The sequence below is a fragment of the Musca domestica genome, unplaced genomic scaffold (assembly GCF_030504385.1).
Source record: "Musca domestica strain aabys unplaced genomic scaffold, Musca_domestica.polishedcontigs.V.1.1 63, whole genome shotgun sequence".
NCBI classification, from domain to species: Eukaryota; Metazoa; Arthropoda; class Insecta; order Diptera; family Muscidae; genus Musca; species Musca domestica.
Genome location: NW_026712370.1, coordinates 164,150 through 180,948, shown reverse-complemented (window position 1 = coordinate 180,948; position 16,799 = coordinate 164,150). Strand labels below are relative to the sequence as shown.

The 16,799-nt window shown below is 35.1% G+C and overlaps 1 protein-coding gene across 9 annotated transcripts in view; it reads left to right on the top strand.

The window, feature by feature from the left end:
- The window catches only part of LOC109612281 (uncharacterized), a 518,415-nt gene that overhangs the window by 474,109 nt on the left and 27,507 nt on the right, over nucleotides 1–16,799 (top strand). For all 9 annotated transcript variants that reach the window (XM_059129591.1, XM_059129597.1, XM_059129594.1 and 6 more), the window contains exon 16: nucleotides 4,355–4,610. In XM_059129591.1, the coding sequence (XP_058985574.1) occupies nucleotides 4,355–4,610 (256 nt within the window). The remainder of the gene's footprint in view (nucleotides 1–4,354; nucleotides 4,611–16,799) is intronic.

Below are 16,799 nucleotides of genomic sequence, written 5' to 3'. Positions count from 1 at the left end.
AATACCGAATGTCGGGAGGTACCTTTATATGGGGACTATATCAAAAGGATGACCCATACATACAAGGTTTCGCCACACGAACTAGGACCCATTATGACCCACAAATACCAATTTATAGAAAAATCCTTGAAAAAATGTGGCAAAAAAATTAAAATACCGAATATCGGGAGGTACCGTTATATGGGGACTGTACCAGAACGTGGACCGATATATCTCATTTTCAATACCAACCATCCTAGACACAATACAAATTGCTCTGCTAAATTTTGGCGCTCTACGTCAAAAAATGTGGGCTGTATCGTGATTTCCATAGACAGACGGACAGACAGACAGACGGAATATATGAATATATACTTTATGGGGTCTACGACGAATATTTAAGGATGTGACAAACGGAATGACAAAGTTAATATACCCTCCTTTCCAAGGTGGAGGGTATAAAAAATATATATAAGAACACCCCCAATGACATTTAAGAGGGTTTCTATTTATGGATGTGTTTTCAGAAACCTTTCGTGTTTATGAAACGTGTAAAAACTGGTTTCTCTGTGAATCACTCTAAAAATCGATGTCTTCACTTTATAAAAGACATTCAAGAGGTCTTGTTTGTTTTCCAGAAGGCCATTACTAAACATCTCTTTTAAAATGAGTTTTGTGGCCCTTCTCTCCACTCTCTTCCTGAAATAACTTTCAGAGTTCTTCTCTCCCCCTGGAAGAAAAGCGAGAGATCTCCTTTCTCCCATAGAAAGCTTATTGTGATCTTCCCTATTTATATAAAATTTCAAACGAGTTCTCGCTATAAAAAATATTTTTAAAAACTGTTCTCTTTATGGAAGACCTTTAAGTTTTATGCTATCTTTGCAGATTCCTTTCCTTAATACATTTATTAAATGTGTTAGAGGTCTTCTCCCTCTGGCCCAACTTTATGTACAGGGTTGCCCATATTCTAAGGACTCATATGGCAACGCCATAACTTTGGACAGAGATATTACATCGCTTAATGACATACCGCATTTGAAGCGTCAGTCCAAGCAGATTTTTACCATGAACCAATACACGTCACGCGAGCGCTCTGAAAGAGTCATCGAAATGGCCGAAGATGACGACCAATTTTGGAACAAAATTATCATGTCCGATGAAGCCCATTTCACATTGAATGGGACCGTAAATAAGCAACATTGCCGTTTTTACGCCACTGAAAATCCTCAGGAGATTCAAGAAGTGCCTCTTCATGACGAAAAAGTCACAGTTTGGTGCGGCGTTAGTGTGAAAACGGTCATTGGGCCGTTTTTTTCCAAAATGAAAATGGCCATGCTGTTACCATCAATCAGGAGCGTTATCGCGACATGATGACCAATTTTGTGATGCCAATTGTTCGTCGAAAGCGTATGAGGCAGTTCTGGTTTCAACAAGACGGCGCTCCATCGCACACAAGTCGCATTACAATCGATTGGTCCGTCGAATATGGGCAACCCTGTAGAGTTTCTCTCCACATAGAAGCATATAGACTCTTATAGAGAACATTAAGACTCTTACCGTTCATTTTAAAAGAAATGAAAAATCCAAAAAAAAAAATCATAGGTTTTCTCCATTTATAGACCTTAAAGAGGTCTTCTTTCTATGAAAGATCTTTCAAAGATTTTCCCTCTCTAGAAAACATGTAAAAATTTTTCTTTCTGTCAACGACCTCAGATAAGAATTTTTCTCTTTACAGAAGCTTAGGTCCTTCTTTCCAAATGACATTTAATATGTTGATTTTTAAGGAAAAAATTGTATGATGCCATCGCTTTAACTCACCCCCGGAAGACCTTTAAGAATTCATCCTAAATAGAATAGAATAGAATAGGCTTTCTTCTTCTTAAAATTTCAAAGGACTTCTTCCCAAAATAACTGTCAAAGAATAAATTTTAGATATCTTTACAAATGCGTAACTGTTCTCTCCGTGGTAGACTTTCAAGATGTATTTCCCTATCATTTAAGAGGTCTTCCATTCGATAATCTTTAATATGTCATGTCCATCTGAAAGATTTTGAAAAATCTATACTTTAAAGAAAAAAGTCTTAAAAAAGTCTTCGCTCTCTCGAAAGAAGAAGAGTTTTTCTCTCGCGCTCTCTCTCTCTCTGGAAGAATTCTTTCTGTTTTTTCTCTTTATAAAGGAACTATAATGAGGAAGGGACGGAATATTAAGGTGTTTGATCTTCCATCACGTTTGTTGGCTCTTGATAAGAAACAACTCCATTTGAATCATAAACATTAAATCCATTTACATTGGCACCATTTTTCTAAAGGAACTATAATAGATTATAATCTCTAGAAGAACCATAAGGGTTATTCCCTCAGGAACCCTTTTAAAATTTTTCTCCCTTCGGGCGATCTTTTAAAAACAACTCTCTTTTAAGACAGGTTTAGGTCTTCGCTCTGTCGAAAAACATAAAAAGCCTTTCAAATCTTTCTAGATATCAAATGGCATTTGTCTAAGGAAGACTTTCTGTATTTTGAACTCTTCCAAGAGGATTTATTTTAAGGACTTTAAGAGGTTATCTACATAGATAACCGCTAGAGGCTTCCCCCTTTCAAGAAGCCGCAGAAGATCATTTCTATAGAAAACCCAAAAAAGTATTTTCTTTATAGAAGACTTTTATAGTTGACCTTTGAGAGGCGTTCTCTCCTTAGAAGAACTTTGGGAGGTCAAGAAAACCTCTAAAAATTCTCTCTGTTGAGAAGATTTTCTTATTGAGCTCTTATAGGAATTTTCTTTATTTTGAAGATTTTTAAGAGCTATTCTTGCCGTAAATTATCTTTTATAGTTTTTTTTCCTACAAGTGGTATTTTTTCTATAGAGAACCTCCAAACCTTTAGTGGCCCTTTGTATACAGAAGATCACAAAAAGTTCTTCTCCCAATATGGGATCGCAAAAAATCTTTTATCTTAGAAGTCTGTAGGAAAATCTTGTATTTCGAAGAATAAGAAAAGTTCTTCTCTATTCAGAAGTCCGCAGAAAATTTATTCTCTTTGTAGAAGACGGTAAAAATATATTCTTCCTACATTAAGAAGGTCTTCACTTAATCGAACGCTGTACCCTATTACCGCTATATATCTATATATCTCTATATTGAAGATGGTAGAAAAGTAGTTCTCTATATATCACACAGTAGAAAAGTTTTTTCCCTCATTGAAGATCGTAAAAATATATCCTGCCTACGGAAAACCACGATAAAAAGTATAGAATACCGTAAAAAGTTTTTCTTGTTCTAGAAAAGTTTTAATTCCTATAAACGGTATTTTCTCCAACGTAAAATGTAAAGATGATTTCTCTCTTTCGAAGAACTTGAAAGAACTACAAAGCTCTTATTTCTATAGAAAGCAGAAAAAAAATATCTCATCTACGGGAGAAAAACTATTTGTTTTCTTCTAAAGAAAGATAAGGTCTCCTAAAATATGTGTTTTTTCATGGTCTTCTTTGAAGACAGTAGCAATGTTTTCTCTCTTAAAACAAACACTTCAATATCTTCTTTCTATCGTGAACAATATAAATGTCTTCTTTTGGTAGAGGACCGAAAAAAGTATCCTTTCTATGGATAACCACAAGAGTCTTCGTTATATCGAATACTGTAAAAAGACCTTCATTATTTAAAATATCTAGAAGTTTCCCTCTTCCCAAGATCTAAAAGGTATTTTTTTTATCCGAAACCAGAAAAAAATCTTATTTCAATGGAAGACTGTTAAACAGATTGTTTTCTTTAGAGAAATGAGAAAGAGTCTTCTACACGATGCCTTCTTTAAGAGGACTCCTTTCTTTGTGAGGACTCCTTTTTTTGTGTGCCGTACCATTTGGGTCGATGGAATTGCCTTCAAAGCTTTTCTATTCTCAGGTCACATTTAAAAGTATTTTGTTTATAGAACACCATATCTGTTTCCTCTTCAACTTTTATTGTATCAATAGCATTATCGAATAATGTTTTCGTAGAATTTCACGAAATTCGTTTTTTCTTCTCCTCAACTTGAGTTAACCTCCCACAGGTGTTACATAAATATTTCACCCAAATCTGATTGCAATTAATGGCTGGAAATAAATTTTAATTCTTACATATAAATCTGAATGTTATCGTATTTCTTTTTTCAAGTAATCTTCGTTGTCCTGTTTTTTTTTTCCTTTGAGTGGGGTACCCTTCACATTGTGTGACGTATAATTTATGTGGCTGATCCCCAAAACGAAATCACTCATACGTTCCAATTTGAAAAGCAAAATGAAAAGAAAAGCAACAACAACAACTCGCTCTCGTAAAACAAATAAATTCTTCTTCCATTTAAATTTATTGCAATTTTTTATGACTCTTTTTGTTTTTGGTTACAGATGAATCCATTCTCTCGGAGGATCCAACACCTGCCGAAACAACGCATCATGTCAGCGGTAATGTTGGTGTTGCAGCCAGTGGTGCTGGTGCCAGTATAGGTGGTGGCCCCGAAAAACAATCAACACTATTACTGTTGGCGGCTGTGGTGGCCATTGGAGCGGTTATTGTGACATCGATTATTGTGGCGGGTATTGTGGTTGTTTGCAAACATCGACCGAGAGCACCCCAGCCACAAGATGTACGCAAGAGTATGAGGTATGTAAAATATTACAAAAATATAAATTAGCCATAAATTATTCGTGTAAGAAACCCCAAAACAAAATGAGTAGAAACATGTGTGATAAGCACTAACCACAACCACTTAGCATGGTATAGCAATCGAGTATGAATGGGAGGTTATTTTTTAGGCCTTCTATCAGATATGAAATGTTTGCTGCTTTTTGCCAAAGTGTTGATATGAAAGGCAAATAACAAACGCCCAGCACCAACCTTAAGCTGATGATTGAGATTTGTTAAGGTCCCTTTTGCAGACTACACACATACATCGTTCGTAGTGTTTGTGTGTGTGTGTATGCACGTATTTGAAAATGTTAATTGAGGCAATTTCCATTTTTGCTTGTTTGTAGTTAATGGGTATTTTTCGGAAGTAAGTCGTCATCATCATCGTCATGTATGAATGTATGTGTGTGTGTTGTCGCTCTCCTATCCTCCTCTAATATGCAGAATAATGAATGCTAAGGACCTGCCAGAGCATATGAGTGAATGTTTTTTTTTTTTCTCTTCTTTTCATGCCAGTCTTACAAAATTTGCTATTCAAATTTTGTGTTATAAATTTTATTTTGAAGGAGAACGAAAAAAAAAAAACGTTGTACTGCACACTTTCCAACACAGTAGGTGGCCATCACATACGTATATTTGTACTGGCAAGGAGTAAAGATGATTTGGTCTGTTTGTCGTAATTACCCCCTTTGAAGACAGAAATAATACCTTCAGCACATTTGATTGTCTGTCTTCACAAAAGTCTGTGCATGTATGTGATTGTGAGGAAGTGGGTGGAATACCAAGGTGTTTGGTCTTCCATTACGTTTGGTGGCTCTTGATAAGGAACAACTCCATTTGAATCATTAACATTAAATCCATTTACATTGCCACCATAGGGGAAATATATTTGTCAAGTTTGTCGGTTGTTCTGAACTTGATATTAACAAGATTTAAATAAGTAAGAAAGCAGCTAAGTTCGGACAGAAAGCAGTGAAATAATAGGAATTTTAATATGGCCATAACTCCTTAAATATTGAGTTTTCTGCATTTTTAGCTATTATTTGTGATCACTTTTTTAAGTGTGAAATAATAGGAATTTTAAAATGGCCATAACTCCTGAAATATTGAATTTTCGGCGTTTTTAGCTATTATTTGTGATCACTTTTTTAAGTGTGAAATAATAGGAATTTTGAAATGGCCATAACTCCTGAAATATTGAATTTTCGGCGTTTTTAGCTATTATTTGTGATCACTTTTTTAAGTGTGAATTATTGAATATTTTAAAATGGCCATAACTCCTTAAAAATTGAGTTTTCTGCATTTTTAGCTTTTATTTGTGATCATTTTTTAAGTGTGAATTATTAGATATTTTAAAATGGCCATAACTCCTTAAATATTAAGTTTTCGGCGCTTTTAGCTATTATTTGTGATCACTTTTTTGAGTGTGAATTATTGAATATTTTAAAATGGCCATAACTCCATAAATATTGAGTTTTCGGCGTTTTTATCTTTTGTTTGTGATCACTTTTTTAAGTGTGAAATAATAGGAATTTTAAAATGGCCGTAACTCATTAAATATTAAATTTTCGGCGCTTTTAGCTATTATTTGTGATCACTTTTTAAGTGTGAATTATTGGATATTTAAAAATGGCCATAACTCCTTAAATATTGAGTTTTTGGCGTTTTTATCTTTTGTTTGTGATCACTTTTTTAAGTGTGAAATAATAAGAATTTTGAAATGGCCGTAACTCCTTAACTATTAAATTTTCGACGTTTTTAGCTATTATTTGTGATCACTTTTTTAAGTGTGAATTATTGGATTTTAAAATGGCCATAACTCCTTAAATATTGAGTTTTTGGCGTTTTTAGCTATTATATGTGATCACTTTTTTGAGTGTGAATTATTGGATATTTTATAATGGCCGTAACTCCTTAAATATTGAGTTTTTGGCGTTTTTATCTTTTGCTTGTGATCACTTTTTTAATTGTGAAATAATAGGAATTTTAAAATGGCCATAACTCCTTAAATATTGAATTTTCGGCGTTTTTAGCTATTATTTGTGATCACTTTTTTTTATATTTTTAATACCCTCCACCATTTCGAAGGAAATTGAAAAATTTCAACAAAAAAAAAAAATCCAAAAACTATTCCACAACTACCACATAAGTAAAACCCGTTATATGGAAGCTATACGAAGACGTGGACCCACATATGAAATTTTTTGTCATGGGCTGTAGTGCCCATTACGAACTTCATTAAGATTTGTTACAATTACGGTGAATAATGTCTCAAAAATCATGAAAATACGGAGTATCGGGAGGTACCGTAATATGGAGGCTATACGAAGATGTGGACCTGCATTCGATTTTTTTTGCCATAAGTTGTAATACCCATTAAGATATTTCAATACGAAATTTGATTCGATTCCGACAAATAATGTTGCTGAAATCGTCAAAACACCGACTATCGGGAGGTATCGTTTGATGGGGGCTATAAAAAACGTGGACCTGCATATAAAAATTGATGTCATAGGATGTAGTACCCGTTACGAACTTGAAATACGAAATTCGAAATAATTCCGGTAAATAATGTCGCTAAAATCATGAGAATGCCGAATGCCGGGAGGTACCTTTATATGGGGGCTATACGAAGATCTTAACCTGCGTACACATTTTTTTGCCATAGGTTATAGTACCCATTACGAACTTCCATTACGAAATTTTAAAAAATTCCGGTAAATAATGTCGCTAAAATCATGAAAATACCGAATATCGGGAGGTATCGTTATATGGGGGCTAAAAGAAAGCGTGGACCGACATGGCCCATTTACGAACTTAACCTATCTACTGGAAAACTATGCATGTATGCAAAATTGTAGCCTTCTCAATTCGTTCGCAAGATAGCGTGATTACAACAGACAGACGAACATCGCTAGGTCGTCTTAGAATTTTACGCTGATCCAGAATATATATATTTTGTAGGGCCTATTAGGAATATTTCGAGGAGTTACAAACGCAATGAGAAAGTTGATATACCCTCCATAGAATGGTGGAGGGTATAAGAATATAATGAGAAGTGGTCTTAAAGTAATAATTAAAAAAATATAAATGTAGAATATAAATGTAGAAAATTTTGCTTTACATATGACTCGAACATTATGTGTATGCTAGCTTTTAATGACACCATTCCACCAAATGGTGACATATAAATCACTTCAAATTGCCGTACCATTTGGGTCGATGAAAATAAAAGTAAAACTGTCAAACTTTGAATGTCTGTCTGGCGAGCACATTTTCTTTTCAATATTTTTTGTCAGACCAATTACACCGTTACATATCTGTTTGACAAATAGGAGACATACATACATCCACCGAATCATTAAAATTAATGCATACTTCACGGCGTTTTGCAAATACTATTAACATTTTTCTACGGAAATGAGTCACAAAAGTACAATAAACATAATCTGTTGTGAGGTTATAAGTAAAGCACACACATGGACACACTCATCCCCCAGATATGTTTATAGAATTATCCCCCTTCACACACACACACACACACACAGATTTCCTTTTATTCCTTGTACTATTTTCTTTACCACAAATAAACCGGAGCAGACACTTTTTTGTTGTTGTGAACATTTTGTTTTGGAAAATGTCGGTAAATGCGGGCCACAATAATGGGCGGCCGGCTTTGTGGTTTTTATTTATATATAGCAAGGAGTGTGTTTTGAACGCGGTTTTAACAATCAGACATTAGGGAAATAACAAACATAAGCTAGATATTAAAAATAACGTTAGGGTGGATCAAAAATATCCGAATTTGATGATTTGCAATTTTTTGTATAGAAAAACATTCTCAGCATTCTCATGAGGAACATGAGGGAAATCTTTTACATTCCGTCCTCATGAACTGAAGCAAAGGCACTCCATGAAAAGAATCTTCAACTCTTGAGGACAAATTTTTTTAACAGAAAAAAACTTCAGTCGCTAAGGACAACATTTTTTCCATCGAAAATAAATCCATCGTTATTGAGGATCATTCTTTTTCTGTAGAGGAAAATCCTCATTTGCTGTGGGCCAAATTATTTTCATAAGAAAATCCGCATAGTGGCATTTAAGGACTCTTTATTAAGGTTAGGTTGTATAAATAACCACTACACTCGGAGACCTATTGGTCCATTGTGTTCATCCTAATCAAAAGAAGATAGGAGAATAGAACAAAGAGAAGAGAAGGAAATGAATAAGGGATAGTGAAGAAAGGAGAATCTGAAATAAGAGTAGAGAAGTTAGTAGGTTTGCATCCACGGTGTAATCAGCGTGTCGTCCTTAGTCACTTTAGCCTCTGGCTCCTCCTATAAGAGTTGGGCAGTGGCAGAGTAAGTGCTCCACCGTCTCAGTTTCCTCCTCGTCCTGACAAAACCTGCAGTATTCAGTGTCGTCAACATATTCCTTAAAAAAATTTGATTTTCTATTGAGAACTGTTTGAGTGCTATTGAGGATCCTTTCTTAGAGAAATGTGAATATAAGGACATTTCGTTTAATAAAGGATATTTCTAAGGATATGTTTGGAGAAAGGGTTCTTTTAGTTACTTTTCTAGGAGATAAAATACAGTTAAGGAACATGTATCATATTTAAAAATGCCTTTATTTGAGGAACGCTGCTTTTTAAGGTTGAAGGGTCAGTTTAAAAACCGTTTCGTTTAGAAAGCGAACGTTTTAGGAATCTTCCTTCAACAAATGGTACTTCTATTGTACGCTTTTTGGATAAATTATGCTTTTCAGGGCCGTTATTCGATAAAATGTTGACAATTTATTGAAAAAATTAGTTTTAGATAATTTTGTTCAAAGGCCACTTTAAAAGTTTTTTTGTAAGAATTATTGGGAATGGGGTTTTGAAGTTTTCATTAAGCATACTTTTAAGTAAATTCTAGTAAGAGTACTTTTAAGTAAATTATGCTTTAAAGGGCCCTTTATTAGAGAAAAAGTACCTAAAATTATATAAAATATGATTAAAAGAATCCTTTTTGTAAAATTGTTGACCCTTTAGATGAGGGTACATAAGCAGCTTTTAGTCTTTGCATGGCATATTTTATGACATATCATAAAGGGATGCCAGAACCGCACTCGAATCCTGCCGTCGTTTCTTCTTATAATTTGATCTTAAAATGCCTAGCCATGATTTGAAGCTGCTTATGTACAGGCAACTTTTCTTGATGAAGGAAATTTCATCTCATTCCAAAAAAAGAAAATCTGTCTAAGATCTGTTGCTTTTTAGTAACTTTTTTGAAAAGCAGTCCTTTAAAAAATACGGATATATTTATAGGTCCTACTTTTTTGTAAATTTTATTTTAAGGATATTTGGAAAATGTGATATCCAACCCAATAAATTTGCACACAATCAACAACGAGTCACATTAATTTCTACAGGATTTGAGTGGTTGGTCTAAATGATTTTAGTGTCTGGCTTCGTGGGTGTATATGTTGTTCGGTAAATGAATGTGTCAAGTACATGACAGACAATTAGTAATGTCAGTTAAATTAGTTATACAGGGTGGGATGAAAAAACTGCAAGCAAATTCAGACTGCTGTCATTTCTTAGCCACTCGTCCGAAAATTATTCCAGTGACAGCTCATTATATTGTCTACAAGCGTACAAAAGCATTTTGGTTAGAATTCTCCACAAGAAAAGTTATTCGTGATGATAGTGCAATTTCTTTACATTTGGCTGGAAAACCACAAGTGGCTAGTGGCTAGAGCACCGCATTATTTAAATGTGAATAAATCTTTTGTGTCGCTTACCATTGCTCGTTACCGTGATACCGGTAGCGTAGCCCGACGTCAAAGAAGTGGACGGAAGAAAACAGCAACATCAGCAGAAATGGTTCGAAAATTAAAGAAGCGACTTTATCGAACCCACGTCGCAGTGGCCGAAAAATGGCTCGCGAGGTAAACATATCGCAATATTCCATTCGGCAAATATTGAAAAATGAGCTCGAGGTAAAGCCACTGAAATTCCAAAAAGTGCAAGAACTTACACCGCAACAGAAAGAAAATAGACTCAAGAGATCTAAAGACTTGCTTCGCTTAGCCGAAAGTGGTGAACCGCCGAATTTGGTTTTCTCCGATGAGAAAACATTCGTCTAAACTTATTTTAAAATTTGATGCTATTTCCGACACTTTCTGCTTTCATCCAATAAAATTTAAAAATAATTTAAAAAGTATGGAATTTTACTTTGTTGCATTTTTATACCCTCCACCTTGGGTATTTGTCATTCCGTTTGTAACATCCTTAAATATTCGTCTTAGACCACATAAAGTATATATATTTATAATCAGCATAAAATTCTAAGACGATTTAACGATGTCCGTCTGTCTGTCCGTATGTCTGTTGAAATCACGATACAGCCCACATTATTTGACGTAGAGCGCCAAAATTTAGCAGAGCAATTTTCATTGTGTCTATGATGGTTTGTAATGAAAATATATATCGGTCCACGTTCTGGTATAGTCCCCATATAACGGTACCTCCCGATATTCGGTATTTTGATGATTTAAGCCACATTTTTTCACGGATTTGTCTGAAAATTGGTATTTGTAGGTCATAATGGGTCCCTGTGCGTGTGGCAAAACATTGCATGTATGGGTCCACGTTTTGGTATAGCCCTCATATAAAGGTACCTCCCGATATTCGGTATTTTATTTTTTTGCCGCATTATTTCACGGATTTGTCTAAAAATTGGTATTTGTTGGTCATAATGGGTTCCAGCTCTGGTGGCGAAACATTGAATGTATGTGTCCATGATTTTGTATAGACCCCATATGACGGGAGGTACCGATATTCGGTATTTTGATGATTTATGCCACATTTTTTCACGGATTTTTCTGAAAATTGGTATTTGTAGGTTATAACGGGTCCCTGTGCGTGTGGCAAAACATTGCATGTATAGTTCCACGTTTTGGAATAGCCCCCATATAAAGGTACCTCCCGATATTCGGTATTTTAGTTTTTTCCACATTTTTTCACGGATTTGTCTAAAAATTGGTATTTGTGGGTCATAATGGGTCCTAGTTCGTGTGGCGAAACATTGTAATTATAGGTCCACGTTTTGGTGTAGCCCCCATATAACGGTACCTCCCGATATTCGGTATTTTAATGGTTTTTGCCACATTTCTTCTAATGTTTCTTTTACCCTAAGTTGGAGGGTATTAAAAGTTTGGCCAGGCCGAACTTAATGTTTTTTTACTTGTTTTATCTCACCCTGTATATATATATGACAACAAATAATGCCCTGAGGTATATAGTTTTGGGAAGTTTGTACAATTAGTCGAAATTTTCGAGGTATTAGCAAATGATTTTAATTTCTTTAAAGTGGTTGTATAATTAATTTGTAGATAATCGGGATAACACTTTACCTTACAGTTAAAAAAAAAAACCTTGAGAAATGGGCTCTAAAAATTTTCATTTTTTCTGAATTCTTTTTCTTTTATTCTTTTCCTTATAAGAGCCGATCTATCTTACTGTTCACAATGTTCAGTTCAGTGTAACCTCTGGCAAATGCCTTAATATTGAACCTCTTCACATATCTCCTATGTGCCCTTGTCCGCCCCCCCCCCCCACATTCGCTAACAAATTTATGCCCAACAACAATAAAGTTGATTTTGATTGCTAATAACTAATAAACAATTCCCTGGTGATACAGTTATCTAGACAACCTATTAATTAATAACTCCCAAACCATGGTCCAAGTTATAGGAAGATGACTAATATCAATTCTGAATTGATTACAAATAATGATAGCCAATTAGCAAAGCAGTTGAACCAGAACAGAAAGTCCATAAAATTGGTCTCATTCTCTGGATAATTCATTGAAATGTCGCATCGTTGGTGTCCTCCGCCAAGGAAAGTAGAACTATGACATAAATATATTTCCACGAATTATTGTCGTTGCCTATGACAATGTGTGTGAGAGTAAGTGGATTATATGTGTGTGTATGTGTGTTATACAATATATATTCTTAAACTGATTCATGTACACATTGTTGTATGTGTGTGTGTGCACATCTTGTGTTTACTTTACCGGAAGGAATATTCATTCCAACAGTTGACAAAACAAAATCTTATCTTCAGCAGATTTAACTTAAACAGCGTTAATTGCCAACAAAAATAACGGGAAAATGTGGAAAAACAAACAATGGGTGCTCCCACACAAATTGTTGGCCATACACATGACCACCTCTGCTGAGGGGGGGCCTGTGAAGGCCACAATCAATGATATTTTCAGCTTTTTTTCTTCTTCTCAGAAATAGTTAACAATATTGTATGGCGCGGCAGCCAGTTGGAACACTTGGCCACTTTCGCACAAAAACAATAACACATTGAACACTCAACCCCAAGCGGAAAATAGAGATTAAAAGAACAACAGCCAAGTAACGAAAATAGATCACTGAATGTATTTTTATACTCCTTTCCTGCTTTGGTTTATTTCCACAACAACAACAACAATAACAGCAAATTAGTCAGGAAAACAACTCACACAACTCATTTAATTTGAAATTGAGATTGAGCTCAGCCGATAAGTAAATCCAATTAGCGATGACACAAGAATAACAACAATGGCTGTTGCTGCTACCCTCCACCTTGGCATCCAACAAAGAAGAATACGGCCAAAGAAAAACATAAACAAAAGCCATGGTTGGCAGCTAACTGGCCTTGATTTAGTGCCTCTGATAAATTGGAACATCCTGTTTCCCTTTCTTTTCGAAAAAACGTGGAAAAAAATCACGGAACACGGTAATGGAAGTCATCGTTATTTATGGGTCATGCTGTGAATAATGTCATGCCACCAAGGCGATAGTTAATCAAATAGAAATGAACAAAACTCAATTAAGCATTGTGGAGAATTGTTAGTGATTCGCAATTGATGTGGCTTATTGACCGGTAGTGACGAGTGTCTCTGTGGGGAAGTGACGGAAGGGGTAGTCTCAGGAATTATGGTGAATGGGATAATTAATAATAACAAAGCAAAGACATTTTTGGGGAGAACATTTTTGGGAGAATAGTTCTATATCTGAAAAACTAACTTCTAAGAAAGGATCTTCTAGGTACCATTTCTCAGAGCTAAGGCTTACTATCGACGTCCATACTATTAAATAATTTCCATATTTCTATTTCAAACTATCGATATTCCAAATAAGTGTTGTTAAAGGTCGGAGAATACAGGTAGACGGATCAATGCTTGGGAACAATGATATGCCCAAAAATTTTAATGTTTTGACGAAAATAAGTAGATTTTTATACTTATTTATCGGTGGTTGTTCTGATATGCAATTTTCCAATTTTTTTAAGGATTTGAATAAGTTTTCATTCAAAATAGTTTTGACAGTTAATTTTCCCAGCAGATGTGTCGATGCGTCTACCTGTATTCTTATAACATGGTCAGTGTTCAGCAGTGGATTAAATCAAACCTTTCTACTACCAACGCAAAATGGAGTAAGATCCTCAAAAATGGACATTAATTCAGGGAAGCATTATATGGCTTTAAAATTGTGCTCAGACATTTATATTACACCTATGATGTCTGATATTAAAAATGGGACATATTGGTCCACGTTTCATTGTGACCCCCATAACGCGTTACCTCATGATTTTCGGTAGTTTTAAGGGTTTTATCGCAATTTTAAGCTAAATCATGTGTAAATTGACATTTCGAGTTCTGAGTAGATATCTTCATACTAAAAATTTTAACGATTGCTCCAGTATTTGGTATAGTCCCCATACTATTATACCTCCCAATTTTCGGTATTTTAAAGGTTTCGATCAAAAATTTTAAACCCAACCATGAGTAACCTGACATTTTGAGTTCAGATCTGAAAGAATCTCTCCCTGCTAAATTTTGTGGAGATAGATCCAAATTTTCCATATTTAGAGAATATCTCCATGGAAAATTTTGTAAACATAAATCCACTATTATACAGGGTGAGATAAAAAAACTGCAACCAACTTCAGACTGCTGTCGTTTCTAAGCCTCCTGTCCGACAGCTGTTAAAATTATTCCAGTGACAGCTCATTATATTGATTACAAGCGTACAAAAGCATTTTGGTGAAAATTTTCCACGGAAAAAGTAATTCGTAATGGAAATCAAGCGTGATAGTGTGATTTCTTTATATTTGGAAAGAAAACCATAAGTGCCCCATACAGGGTGAGAAAAAAAAACTGCAACAAATTCAAACGCCATAATATTTACATTTTTTTAAATGTTATTGTGTGAAAGCAAAAATGTCGGAAATGGGATCAAATTTTAGAATAAGTTCGGATTTGTTCGAATTGGTCACCTTTAGCACGAATTATGGCCTTCAAACTCTTGCTTAATTACGAGCGACTTTCTCTCTTTACTCGAAGAGAAAACAAGAGTGTCTCCAGAGCGCTCCCATTCAAGTAAAGAGAGAAACTCGCTCGTAGTCGAGCAAGAGCACTCATGGGACAAGAAAAAACAAACTCTCCCCAAACATAATATTTATTTCTAATTGATTTCACCCCTAGAGCAAACTCTTACTCCATTTCGAACTATTCTGATCCTACTCTGTTTTGACAAACAAGAGTGTCTCCAGAGCGCTCCCATACGAAACAAAAGAGTTAATGGTAAACTACGTATGAAACTCCCACTCTCGAAGCGTGAATTTTAAGGAGGTCTGGCAGAAATCAATGCATCATTTCTGTGCAAGATTAAACACGATTTAATGTGTTGAAATGCTTCATAAAGTCAATATGCATTTTCATAGATTTATATCAAAAACTGTAACACGTTGGTTTCTGCAGATATAAGCCATTTGATAGATGGAAAAAAAAGAAAAAAAATGTCCATTGTTTAAATTCATTACAATTAAAAAATATTGAAATAAAAAATCAAAACCAACGGCGAATATATTCTAGTCAATAATTCTCAAAATAAAAAAAAAAAAACAACAATAAAAAGTTCCAATTAATTTCAAAACACTTCCATTTTGCCATAAAAAAGTTTATTGGCATTGTTAACCTGACAAAGTTTCAGGGAATTGAAAATTTTACGACAAACCGGAAATGAAACACCTAGGTAGATTTGAAAGTTAATTTTAAAGCCCTACTTACCCCCTTTTTGACATACCTTTGCCATAAATATTTGTGAAAATGGTTGTTATGATTTTCAAGGTTTTTACCTTCAAAAATGGATGGTCATAACCAACCAGAGAATGATGTTGTGTTGTCCCAAAAGGGGGGTGGGGGAAGAAGCAAACACCCGCACCACCTCTAGTGTTGTTGCTGCTGCCGTGAAGTACATATTAATTACAACTTTATTATCCGTTCTCTTGAAACGTTTTACGAGAGTTACGAGTCCGGAATAAAATTGATCATTTGTACAAAAGTGTGTGGCATAATTTCCTTTATTTTAATTCATTTCCTTTTAGTGTTTGTTGGATAATGCTGGCGGTGGGCAGGGCCGTGTGCAGTAGCAACTGAAACTTTTTTTTTCGGAACTTCCTTTTTAATTTGTTTAGAGCGTAAGACCAATAACGACAACAACATTTGCAGACGACAGCAAGTTTGTTGGAAGCTAGGCAGGCAGTCGAAAGGCCAGTCGAAAACTACATAGCCATAAATAGACGTTAATAGTTTTATTTGCAACAGACCAAGTAGTGAATTTCATGATCAAGACCATCGTTACACGGTCATACACAAAGACAAAAGGCCAGAAAATATTAAAATCCGTGTCCCACCAGCATTAAATCTGCGCCCGCATCGTCATCATCATCATCATTGTCCGTGTCGTTATCATATCCAACTAACTGTGTCATATTAGGCAATGGAGGCGGCTGGCTGGGCGGCAATAGTAACTCTAACAATACAGCTTGCTCTGGAGAATTTGCCTCCAACTTGTATTATTATTCCAGCTACTTGCTTTCGCTTAGCCGTGCAATGCGGCAATAATTTTAAACTAAACCGGACTTGGCAACAACTACATTTTATGGTGATTGAAAATTATGAGACTTTGGAGAGTGTTGGCAAGCAAATGAATGTCGTTACAATTGCAATTCTCATTGCTAGCTGACTGACTGGCTGGCTGGCTGGCTGTCTATGTGTTTGCCACTTTTAATGTTGTCTCGACAAATGGCAGAACGAACAAATGAAAGCATGAATGAAATAT